This window comes from Sinohyriopsis cumingii, chromosome 8, assembly GCF_028554795.1.
Source record: "Sinohyriopsis cumingii isolate HCF-2022 chromosome 8, ASM2855479v2, whole genome shotgun sequence".
NCBI lineage: Eukaryota > Metazoa > Mollusca > Bivalvia > Unionida > Unionidae > Sinohyriopsis > Sinohyriopsis cumingii.
The window spans coordinates 117,491,161-117,505,093 of record NC_142968.1 but is presented as its reverse complement, the minus strand read 5'-3'; the positions used below and the strand labels follow the sequence as shown (position 1 = coordinate 117,505,093).

General features: G+C 34.1%; 1 protein-coding gene across 17 annotated transcripts in view; it reads left to right on the top strand.

Moving 5' to 3' along the window:
- Positions 1-13,933, top strand: part of LOC149794480 (uncharacterized) — a 167,536-nt gene that overhangs the window by 135,689 nt on the left and 17,914 nt on the right. For 11 of the 17 annotated variants that reach the window (XM_089968726.1, XM_089968725.1, XM_089968723.1 and 8 more), the window contains 9 exons: positions 540-587; positions 3,066-3,113; positions 4,264-4,311; positions 6,004-6,153; positions 6,800-6,847; positions 8,039-8,086; positions 10,567-10,614; positions 11,771-11,818; positions 13,506-13,655. In XM_089968726.1, the coding sequence (XP_089824852.1) occupies positions 540-587; positions 3,066-3,113; positions 4,264-4,311; positions 6,004-6,153; positions 6,800-6,847; positions 8,039-8,086; positions 10,567-10,614; positions 11,771-11,818; positions 13,506-13,655 (636 nt within the window). The remainder of the gene's footprint in view (positions 1-539; positions 588-3,065; positions 3,114-4,263; positions 4,312-6,003; positions 6,154-6,799; positions 6,848-8,038; positions 8,087-10,566; positions 10,615-11,770; positions 11,819-13,505; positions 13,656-13,933) is intronic. The other 6 variants (XM_089968730.1, XM_089968727.1, XM_089968724.1 and 3 more) reach the window with 5 other exon arrangements.

Genomic DNA, 13,933 nt, shown 5'->3' with positions numbered 1-13,933 from the left:
TACACATAATACCATGCGTAAACAAAACTGGTAGTCATCTTACTCAGTCTGAATTGTTTCTTCAGTAGTTTGTTATGTATATATATATATATATATACATATATATATATATATATATATATATATATATATATATATATATATATATATATATATATATGGAGAGAGAGAGAGAGAGATCTGCATAAAACTTTCTCTCATAATTTCGTACTATTTCTTTCCGTTCCGCATATACAGTATTCACACCTATTTCACCTTCTCCATATTTTTTATTTACATGCCAACGTTCAAATATTTTCGGTAATTAACTTCTTGCAAAATCTGACACCTGCACTATTGCGCTTTTGAACAATTGTACAATTGATATAATGTAATGACTATATCATCCAAAACCGACACCGTTATTATAAATCGCAAACATAGGAGTAACACAATTGTTATCGTCGAGTCGGAAACCTATAGCCGTTCCATCCAATATAATAGTTGAGACACTTTTGGCTTTCCAGTCCTAATTTGATATATTTGTGCTCTTTTTGTAGCGTCTGCAACAAGTACCACAACATCGCCAGAAACAACTAAGACCACAAGTAAGCTATTGACATTTTGTGATATTGCATGTTATTGATACGGTTTTTTACATTTAATTAAATTTGACGAGATAACCATCTTCTCGAATGCTTGGCTTAATATAATGTACTTGAATCAGACATAATTTTCTCCTCATACCTTCGTTTCCAATGTTGTATTAGCCCCGATTTCAGTAGTGCTTCTTCCCCTGCTGATGCATGAAATATGACATAATTTTGTTTTCTTTTCCAATGCTTGCTACCTTTTCTATGTAGCATTATGTGTTTTGCCGGATTCAACTATTTAAAGTTACTCATTGTTTTGGTTGCTTTTAAGTCTGATCCTTCATTGTACGGCCATTGGTCGTTCATTTAAATCTCCATTCAACTAAGGTTTAGGTCTTGTTCGTTATAAATCATTTCATACGTAGTTAATTCGTTTAGTTTGGAAAATATTGAAGCATTTACTCCATTTTTACACAGACGTTTTTATAAGTGTATCAATGTACGTTCCTTCTGGGTATGTTTGAAAACAAAAGACTAATTTCGATAAGGGCAATGTGTGCCTTAAAAGTCGAAATATGTACCCAAATCATTGCAGTTACCTCACTTTCAGACTACGGGTTGTTTGAGTGAAAATACTATACATGCTTAGATTCACAAATTTCCAGCAGTACACCTGTTGCTCATATAGCCGCTAAATAAGATGATGTCTGTTCAGGTTACACGTGCAAACATTCCCTGCATTTTTGTCCATTGCCTACATTGAGAAGAAGGAAATATAGTTATATCTGCATCCCGTCCGTTATTTTGGAAAAAGGGAGAGAGGGACGCAGTAAAAGCGAGATAGAACGAGAGAACAACAAAAAGATTGCCACGTTTTCGGTGACCGTTGAGCAGGAACATGAAACAGTTATGTACTCATTTGAGATATTGCAAGTTTCCGTCTGATTAAGGACTCCATTATATTAGAAGATTCGGAGGAAGAGATTGTTGGCCATTCGTGATTGAGAGAGATAGCGTTTATTACAATGATAATGCTTCGCTGTGCATCATTAGGCGATTGTCAGCGTGTACTAAATGTAATTTCGTCACAGGATGGAATTCGTGTCCATTCACGCCATTACATCACTATATCAATTTCATAATGTTCATTATCGCGGTAAGTCACACCATAACATTTAAAATATCCTTTTTATATTTTCCGCTATAGTACATAAAATCATCGAATAATAACAGTGACTCGGTACCTATACACACACACACACACACACATACATACATACACACACACACACACACACAAACTAACGTTTCCTTGATTTTGTAATTTTCAAGTAGGCTAAAAAATCTGATGCTCGTGGACTCAAACGACATACTATCGGCAAACTCCTCTGTGGATTTGTTTCCATTAAATCTATAAAGGATCAGACATGGCATTTCCTCTATTTTATTTATCATCCTTCTCAGGCAAGGATAGCATAACCTTTTACATTTAAGGTGATTATATTCTTTGGAGTAGATCCGTTTTCAGAGTAGACATTCCTGACCATTCACACCATTACATTACTGCCCACTTTTTATAATGTTAATTATGTCATTAAGTCAAATCAAACAATCAAGATATTGATCTATATTTTCCGATATATTGTACATAAAGGTACTGAATAATATCGGTGACATCTTATGTTTTCAACGGCGATGCAATGTATATACAATGGGAAGGTGTATAATGACGGGGATACCTTCATAGCCAATGACTATTGTCAAAGCTACTGCTGGTGTACATCGTACATGTCATCTGGTTTGCAGATAATATGTACGATGTGCCCACCTCAGACTTCAAGTTTGTACAATATCTCTGTCTCTTTCACTCTCTTCCTTTCTCTCTCTAACGTCTGAAGATACACATTTCATAAGCAGATGCATCACGTATCATATGAATGTATTTTTCTCAGTTTTGATCATGTATTCACAATAATAAAAATGTCCAAGATGCAATCTGCAGCATTGCCGGATTGCAAAAAGTAATCGTGCTTAATCATACGAACACTAATATGCCTAGACAAAACATATGGTCATCTTGCTCAATCTGATTTGTTTCCTGAGACCTTTGTGAATGAGGAAAAGATAGCTATAAAAAATCCTCTCTCTGATAGTTTTCTTTTATTTCTTTCCTTCTCTCTTTTTCAGTCTTCACTCTTACTTCACATTCTATATTTGCATACAAGCATTCACATATTTGAAGAAGTGTGCATTGTGTAAAATTGTACATGCCAGTATTCAGTTTTTGAGCAGTTGCATTATAATGTAAATTAATGCCACTATCATTTAAAAACTGACACCGTTATTAAAACTAACCAAAATATTATTAACACAACTGGTATTGTCGAGTCAGAAATTTTCAACCCTTCTGTCTAATGTAATAGCTGAAACTCATTTTGGCATTTCAGTCATGATAATGTCATGTTGTTTTATATATTTGTCCTCATTTTGCAGCGTCTACAACAAGTACCACCATATCGTCCGACACAACTACGACCCCAAGTAATCTATTAATATTTTGTGATATTAAATGGTATTGAAACAGTTTTGGAATTAACTAAATTTAAACGATAATGAGTGACATTAAACTGGTTGTTTTTAATGCTTTCCTAGACTCTCTTTAAATCTGTTATAATTTTATTCTCATACGTTCAGTTACAATGCAGTAGAAAAAACGATTTCAGTAGTGCTTCTTCGCTTGCTGAAACATGGAATATGTTATTTGTTTGAACTTTTCTACTGCTTGTTAGTTGTCTTTGTTGTTGTATTTTGCGTGTTGTTTGTTTTAATTATTTAGTTTTACTCATTGTTCTGGTTGCTTATAAGTCTGCTCTTATCTCATACGGTTATTCGTTATTCATGGTGACATCTGTTTAGTTCGGTTTTAGATCTTGTTCATTATTAATCATTCCTTATGTTGTTAATGTTTTTATTTCCGATACTATTCGTGCATTTACGCAATATGATATCTTGTGAACGCAATAGGTACATTTATTACGTTATCATATGAATGAATCATTTGTAGTTTGCCTATGAAGGAAAATTAACTTCTACAATACACATGTGATGCACCCTTCAGCGTTGCCAGATTACAAAACTGTGCGTACGTAATCGTGTTTAATCATACACATAATACTATGCGTAAACAAAACTGGTAGTCATCTTACTCAGTCTGAATTGTTTCTTAAGTAGTTTGTTATATATATATATATACATATATATATATATATATATATATATATATATATATATATATATATATATATATATATATATATGGAGAGAGAGAGATCTGCATAAAACTCTGTCTTATAGTTTCGTACTATTTCTTTCCGTTCCCCCGTATACAGTATTCACACTTATTTCACCTTCTCCACATTTTTTATTTACATGCCAACGTTCAAATGTTGTCGGTAATTAACTTCTTGCAAAATCTGACAACTGCAGTATTGCGCTTTTGAACAATTGTACAATTGATATAATGTAATGACTATATCATCCAAAACCGACACCGTTATTATAAATCGCAAACATAGGAGTAACACAATTGTTATCGTCGAGTCGGAAACCTATAGCCGTTCCATCCAATATAATAGTTGAGACACTTTTGGCTTTCCAGTCCTAATTTGATATATTTGTGCTCTTTTTGTAGCGTCTGCAACAAGTACCACAACATCGCCAGAAACAACTAAGACCACAAGTAAGCTATTGCCATTTTGTGATATTGCATGTTATTGATACGGTTTTTTACATTTAATTAAATTTGAAGAGATGACCATCTTCTCGAATGCTTGGCTTAATATAATGTACTTGAATCAGACATAATTTTCTCCTCATACCTTCGTTTCCAATGTTGTATTAGCCCCGATTTCAGTAGTGCTTCTTCCCCTGCTGATGCATGAAATATGACATAATTTTGTTTTCTTTTCCAATGCTTGCTACCTTTTCTATGTAGCATTATGTGTTTTGCCGGATTCAACTATTTAAAGTTACTCATTGTTTTGGTTGCTTTTAAGTCTGATCCTTCATTGTACGGCCATTGGTCGTTCATTTAAATCTCCATTCAACTAAGGTTTAGGTCTTGTTCGTTATAAATCATTTCATACGTAGTTAATTCGTTTAGTTTGGAAAATATTGAAGCATTTACTCCATATTTACACAGACGTTTTTATAAGTGTATCAGTGTACGTTCCTTCTGGGTATGTTTGAAAACAAAAGACTAATTTCGATAAGGGCAATGTGTGCCTTAAAAGTTGAAATATGTACCCAAATCATTGCAGTTACCTCACATTCAGACTACGGGTTGTTTGAGTGAAAATACTATACATGCTTAGATTCACAAATTTCCAGCAGTACACCTGTTGCTCAAATAGCCGCTAAATAAGATGATGTCTGTTCAGGTTACACGTGGAAACATTCTCTGCATTTTTGTCCATTGCCTACATTGAGAAGAAGGAAATATAGTTATATCTGCATCCCGTCCGTTATTTTGGAGAAAGGGAGAGAGGGACGCAGTAAAAGCGAAATAGAACGAGAGAAGAAAAAAAAAAGATTGCCACGTTTTCGGTGACCGTTGAGCAGGAACATGAAACAGTTATGTACTCATTTGAGATATTGCAAGTTTCCGTCTGATTAAGGACTCCATTATATTAGAAGATTCGAAGGAAGAGATTGTTGGCCATTCGTGATTGAGAGAGATAGCGTTTATTACAATGATAATGCTTCGCTGTGCATCATTAGGCGATTGTCAGCGTGTACTAAATGTAATTTCGTCACAGGATGGAATTCGTGTCCATTCACGCCATTACCTCACTATATCAATTTCATCATGCTCATTATCGCGGTAAGTCACACCATAATATTTAAAATATACTTTTTATATTTTCCGCTATAGTACATAAAATTATCGAATAATAACAGTGACTCGGTACCTATACACGCACACACACACACACACACACACACACACAAATACATACATACACACACACACACACACACACACTAATGTCTCCTTGATTTTGTAATTTTCAAGTAGGCTAAAATATCTGATGCTCGTGGACTCAAACGACATACTATCGGCAAACTCCTCTGTGGATTTGTTTCCTATAATCTGTAAAGGATCAGACATGGCATTTCCTCTATTTTATTTATCATCCTTCTCAGGCAAGGATAACATAACCCTTTACATTTAAGGTGATTATATTCTTTGGAGTAGATCCGTTTTCAGAGTAGACATTCCTGACCATTCACACCATTACATTACTGCCCACTTTTAATAATGTTAATTATGTCATTAAGTCAAATCAAACAATCAAGATATTGATCTATATTTTCCGATACATTGTACATAAAGGTATTGAATAATATCGGTGACATCTTATGTTTTCAGCGGCGATGCAATGTATATACAATGGGAAGGTGTATAATGACGGGGATACCTTCATAGCCAATGACTATTGTCAAAGCTACTGCTGGTGTACATCGTACATGTCATCTGGTTTGCAGATAATATGTTCGATGTGCCCAACTCAGACTTCAAGTTTGTACAATATCTCTGTCTCTTTCACTCTCTTCCTTTCTCTCTCTAACGTCTGAAGATACACATTTCATAAGCAGATGCATCACGTATCATATGAATGTATTTTTCTCAGTTTTGATCATGTATGCACAATAATAAAAATGTCCAAGATGCAATCTGCAGCATTGCCAGATTGCAAAAAGTAATCGTGCTTAATGATACGAACACTAATATGCCTAGACAAAACATGTGGTCATCTTGCTCAATCTGATTTGTTCCTGACACCTTGTGTATGAGAAAAAGATAACTAAAAAAAATCCTCTCTCTGATAGTTTTCTTTTATTTCTTTCCTTCTCTCTTTTTCAGTCTTCACTCTTACTTCACATTCTATATTTACATACTAGCATTCAAATATTTGGAGAAGTGTGCATTGTGTTTGTACATGTCAGCATTTAGTTTTTGAGCAGTTGTATTACAATGTAAATTAATGCCACTATCATTTAAAAACTGACACCGTTATTAAAAATAACCAAAATATTATTAACACAATTGGTATTGTCGAGTCAGAAATTTTCAACCCTTCCGTCCAAGGTAATAGGTGAAACTCTTTATTTCATTTCAGTCATGATAATGTCATGTTGTTTTATATATTTGTCCTCATTTGCAGCGTCTACAACAAGTACCACCATATCGTCCGATACAACTACGACCCCAAGTAAGCTATTAATATTTTGTGAGATTACATGATATTGACACCATTTTAGAATTAACTAAATTTGAACAATAATGAGTGACATTAAACTGGTTGTTTTTAATGCTTTCCTAGACTCTCTTTAAATCTGTTATAATTTTATTCTCATACTTTCAGTTACAATGCAGTAGAAATCACGATTTCAGTAGTGCTTCTTCGCTTGCTGAAACATTCAATATATGTTATTTGTTTGAACTTTTCTATTGCTTGTTTGTTGTCTTTGTTGTGTTGTATTTTGCGTGTTGTTTGTTTCAATTATTTAGTTTTACTCATTGTTCTGGTTGCTTATAAGTCTGCTCTTATCTCATACGGTTATTCGTTATTCATGGTGGCATCCGTTTAGTTCGGTTTTAGTTCTTGTTCATTATTAATCATTCCTTATGTTGTTAACGTTTTTAATTCCGATACTATTCGTGCATTTACGCAATATGATATCTTGTGGACGCAATAGGTACATTTATTACGTGATCACATGAATGAATCATTTGTAGTGTGCCTATGAAGAAAAATTAACTTGTACAATACACATGTGATGCACCCTTCAGCGTTGCCAGATTACAAAACTGTGCGTACATAATCGTGTTTAATCATACACATAATGCTATGCGTAAACAAAACTGGTAGTCATCTTACTCAGTCTGAATTGTTTCTTCAGTAGTTTGTTATGTATATATATAAATATATATATATATATATATATATATATATATATATATATATATATATATATATATATATATATATATATATATATATATATATATATATATATATATGGAGAGAGAGAGAGAGAGATCTGCATAAAACTTTCTCTCATAATTTCGTACTATTTCTTTCCGTTCCGCATATACAGTATTCACACCTATTTCACCTTCTCCATATTTTTTATTTACATGCCAACGTTCAAATATTTTCGGTAATTAACTTCTTGCAAAATCTGACACCTGCACTATTGCGCTTTTGAACAATTGTACAATTGATATAATGTAATGACTATATCATCCAAAACCGACACCGTTATTATAAATCGCAAACATAGGAGTAACACAATTGTTATCGTCGAGTCGGAAACCTATAGCCGTTCCATCCAATATAATAGTTGAGACACTTTTGGCTTTCCAGTCCTAATTTGATATATTTGTGCTCTTTTTGTAGCGTCTGCAACAAGTACCACAACATCGCCAGAAACAACTAAGACCACAAGTAAGCTATTGACATTTTGTGATATTGCATGTTATTGATACGGTTTTTTACATTTAATTAAATTTGACGAGATAACCATCTTCTCGAATGCTTGGCTTAATATAATGTACTTGAATCAGACATAATTTTCTCCTCATACCTTCGTTTCCAATGTTGTATTAGCCCCGATTTCAGTAGTGCTTCTTCCCCTGCTGATGCATGAAATATGACATAATTTTGTTTTCTTTTCCAATGCTTGCTACCTTTTCTATGTAGCATTATGTGTTTTGCCGGATTCAACTATTTAAAGTTACTCATTGTTTTGGTTGCTTTTAAGTCTGATCCTTCATTGTACGGCCATTGGTCGTTCATTTAAATCTCCATTCAACTAAGGTTTAGGTCTTGTTCGTTATAAATCATTTCATACGTAGTTAATTCGTTTAGTTTGGAAAATATTGAAGCATTTACTCCATTTTTACACAGACGTTTTTATAAGTGTATCAATGTACGTTCCTTCTGGGTATGTTTGAAAACAAAAGACTAATTTCGATAAGGGCAATGTGTGCCTTAAAAGTCGAAATATGTACCCAAATCATTGCAGTTACCTCACTTTCAGACTACGGGTTGTTTGAGTGAAAATACTATACATGCTTAGATTCACAAATTTCCAGCAGTACACCTGTTGCTCATATAGCCGCTAAATAAGATGATGTCTGTTCAGGTTACACGTGCAAACATTCCCTGCATTTTTGTCCATTGCCTACATTGAGAAGAAGGAAATATAGTTATATCTGCATCCCGTCCGTTATTTTGGAAAAAGGGAGAGAGGGACGCAGTAAAAGCGAGATAGAACGAGAGAACAACAAAAAGATTGCCACGTTTTCGGTGACCGTTGAGCAGGAACATGAAACAGTTATGTACTCATTTGAGATATTGCAAGTTTCCGTCTGATTAAGGACTCCATTATATTAGAAGATTCGGAGGAAGAGATTGTTGGCCATTCGTGATTGAGAGAGATAGCGTTTATTACAATGATAATGCTTCGCTGTGCATCATTAGGCGATTGTCAGCGTGTACTAAATGTAATTTCGTCACAGGATGGAATTCGTGTCCATTCACGCCATTACATCACTATATCAATTTCATAATGTTCATTATCGCGGTAAGTCACACCATAACATTTAAAATATCCTTTTTATATTTTCCGCTATAGTACATAAAATCATCGAATAATAACAGTGACTCGGTACCTATACACACACACACACACACACACACATACATACATACACACACACACACACACAAACTAACGTTTCCTTGATTTTGTAATTTTCAAGTAGGCTAAAAAATCTGATGCTCGTGGACTCAAACGACATACTATCGGCAAACTCCTCTGTGGATTTGTTTCCATTAAATCTATAAAGGATCAGACATGGCATTTCCTCTATTTTATTTATCATCCTTCTCAGGCAAGGATAGCATAACCTTTTACATTTAAGGTGATTATATTCTTTGGAGTAGATCCGTTTTCAGAGTAGACATTCCTGACCATTCACACCATTACATTACTGCCCACTTTTTATAATGTTAATTATGTCATTAAGTCAAATCAAACAATCAAGATATTGATCTATATTTTCCGATATATTGTACATAAAGGTACTGAATAATATCGGTGACATCTTATGTTTTCAACGGCGATGCAATGTATATACAATGGGAAGGTGTATAATGACGGGGATACCTTCATAGCCAATGACTATTGTCAAAGCTACTGCTGGTGTACATCGTACATGTCATCTGGTTTGCAGATAATATGTACGATGTGCCCACCTCAGACTTCAAGTTTGTACAATATCTCTGTCTCTTTCACTCTCTTCCTTTCTCTCTCTAACGTCTGAAGATACACATTTCATAAGCAGATGCATCACGTATCATATGAATGTATTTTTCTCAGTTTTGATCATGTATTCACAATAATAAAAATGTCCAAGATGCAATCTGCAGCATTGCCGGATTGCAAAAAGTAATCGTGCTTAATCATACGAACACTAATATGCCTAGACAAAACATATGGTCATCTTGCTCAATCTGATTTGTTTCCTGAGACCTTTGTGAATGAGGAAAAGATAGCTATAAAAAATCCTCTCTCTGATAGTTTTCTTTTATTTCTTTCCTTCTCTCTTTTTCAGTCTTCACTCTTACTTCACATTCTATATTTGCATACAAGCATTCACATATTTGAAGAAGTGTGCATTGTGTAAAATTGTACATGCCAGTATTCAGTTTTTGAGCAGTTGCATTATAATGTAAATTAATGCCACTATCATTTAAAAACTGACACCGTTATTAAAACTAACCAAAATATTATTAACACAACTGGTATTGTCGAGTCAGAAATTTTCAACCCTTCTGTCTAATGTAATAGCTGAAACTCATTTTGGCATTTCAGTCATGATAATGTCATGTTGTTTTATATATTTGTCCTCATTTTGCAGCGTCTACAACAAGTACCACCATATCGTCCGACACAACTACGACCCCAAGTAATCTATTAATATTTTGTGATATTAAATGGTATTGAAACAGTTTTGGAATTAACTAAATTTAAACGATAATGAGTGACATTAAACTGGTTGTTTTTAATGCTTTCCTAGACTCTCTTTAAATCTGTTATAATTTTATTCTCATACGTTCAGTTACAATGCAGTAGAAAAAACGATTTCAGTAGTGCTTCTTCGCTTGCTGAAACATGGAATATGTTATTTGTTTGAACTTTTCTACTGCTTGTTAGTTGTCTTTGTTGTTGTATTTTGCGTGTTGTTTGTTTTAATTATTTAGTTTTACTCATTGTTCTGGTTGCTTATAAGTCTGCTCTTATCTCATACGGTTATTCGTTATTCATGGTGACATCTGTTTAGTTCGGTTTTAGATCTTGTTCATTATTAATCATTCCTTATGTTGTTAATGTTTTTATTTCCGATACTATTCGTGCATTTACGCAATATGATATCTTGTGAACGCAATAGGTACATTTATTACGTTATCATATGAATGAATCATTTGTAGTTTGCCTATGAAGGAAAATTAACTTCTACAATACACATGTGATGCACCCTTCAGCGTTGCCAGATTACAAAACTGTGCGTACGTAATCGTGTTTAATCATACACATAATACTATGCGTAAACAAAACTGGTAGTCATCTTACTCAGTCTGAATTGTTTCTTAAGTAGTTTGTTATATATATATATATACATATATATATATATATATATATATATATATATATATATATATATATATATATATATATATATATATATATGGAGAGAGAGAGATCTGCATAAAACTCTGTCTTATAGTTTCGTACTATTTCTTTCCGTTCCCCCGTATACAGTATTCACACTTATTTCACCTTCTCCACATTTTTTATTTACATGCCAACGTTCAAATGTTGTCGGTAATTAACTTCTTGCAAAATCTGACAACTGCAGTATTGCGCTTTTGAACAATTGTACAATTGATATAATGTAATGACTATATCATCCAAAACCGACACCGTTATTATAAATCGCAAACATAGGAGTAACACAATTGTTATCGTCGAGTCGGAAACCTATAGCCGTTCCATCCAATATAATAGTTGAGACACTTTTGGCTTTCCAGTCCTAATTTGATATATTTGTGCTCTTTTTGTAGCGTCTGCAACAAGTACCACAACATCGCCAGAAACAACTAAGACCACAAGTAAGCTATTGCCATTTTGTGATATTGCATGTTATTGATACGGTTTTTTACATTTAATTAAATTTGAAGAGATGACCATCTTCTCGAATGCTTGGCTTCATATAATGTACTTGAATCAGACATAATTTTCTCCTCATACCTTCGTTTCCAATGTTGTATTAGCCCCGATTTCAGTAGTGCTTCTTCCCCTGCTGATGCATGAAATATGACATAATTTTGTTTTCTTTTCCAATGCTTGCTGTCTTTTCTATGCAGCATTATGTGTTTTGCCGGTTTCAACTATTTAAAGTTACTCATTGTTCTGGTTGCTTTTAAGTCTGATCCTTCATTGTACGGCCATTGGTCGTTCATTTAAATCTCCATTCAACTAAGGTTTAGGTCTTGTTCGTTATAAATCATTTCATACGTAGTTAATTCGTTTAGTTTGGAAAATATTGAAGCATTTACTCCATATTTACACAGACGTTTTTATAAGTGTATCAGTGTACGTTCCTTCTGGGTATGTTTGAAAACAAAAGACTAATTTCGATAAGGGCAATGTGTGCCTTAAAAGTTGAAATATGTACCCAAATCATTGCAGTTACCTCACATTCAGACTACGGGTTGTTTGAGTGAAAATACTATACATGCTTAGATTCACAAATTTCCAGCAGTACACCTGTTGCTCAAATAGCCGCTAAATAAGATGATGTCTGTTCAGGTTACACGTGGAAACATTCTCTGCATTTTTGTCCATTGCCTACATTGAGAAGAAGGAAATATAGTTATATCTGCATCCCGTCCGTTATTTTGGAGAAAGGGAGAGAGGGACGCAGTAAAAGCGAAATAGAACGAGAGAAGAAAAAAAAAGATTGCCACGTTTTCGGTGACCGTTGAGCAGGAACATGAAACAGTTATGTACTCATTTGAGATATTGCAAGTTTCCGTCTGATTAAGGACTCCATTATATTAGAAGATTCGAAGGAAGAGATTGTTGGCCATTCGTGATTGAGAGAGATAGCGTTTATTACAATGATAATGCTTCGCTGTGCATCATTAGGCGATTGTCAGCGTGTACTAAATGTAATTTCGTCACAGGATGGAATTCGTGTCCATTCACGCCATTACCTCACTATATCAATTTCATCATGCTCATTATCGCGGTAAGTCACACCATAATATTTAAAATATACTTTTTATATTTTCCGCTATAGTACATAAAATTATCGAATAATAACAGTGACTCGGTACCTATACACGCACACACACACACACACACACACACAAATACATACATACACACACACACACACACACACACTAATGTCTCCTTGATTTTGTAATTTTCAAGTAGGCTAAAATATCTGATGCTCGTGGACTCAAACGACATACTATCGGCAAACTCCTCTGTGGATTTGTTTCCTATAACCTATAAAGGATCAGACATGGCATTTCCTCTATTTTATTTATCATCCTTCTCAGGCAAGGATAACATAACCCTTTACATTTAAGGTGATTATATTCTTTGGAGTAGATCCGTTTTCAGAGTAGACATTCCTGACCATTCACACCATTACATTACTGCCCACTTTTTATAATGTTAATTATGTCATTAAGTCAAATCAAACAATCAAGATATTGATCTATATTTTCCGATACATTGTACATAAAGGTATTGAATAATATCGGTGACATCTTATGTTTTCAGCGGCGATGCAATGTATATACAATGGGAAGGTGTATAATGACGGGGATACCTTCATAGCCAATGACTATTGTCAAAGCTACTGCTGGTGTACATCGTACATGTCATCTGGTTTGCAGATAATATGTTCGATGTGCCCAACTCAGACTTCAAGTTTGTACAATATCTCTGTCTCTTTCACTCTCTTCCTTTCTCTCTCTAACGTCTGAAGATACACATTTCATAAGCAGATGCATCACGTATCATATGAATGTATTTTTCTCAGTTTTGATCATGTATGCACAATAATAAAAATGTCCAAGATGCAATCTGCAGCATTGCCGGATTGCAAAAAGTAATCGTGCTTAATCATACGAACACTAATATGCCTAGACAAAACATGTGGTCATCTTGCTCAATCTGATTTGTTCCTGACACCTTGTGTATGAGAA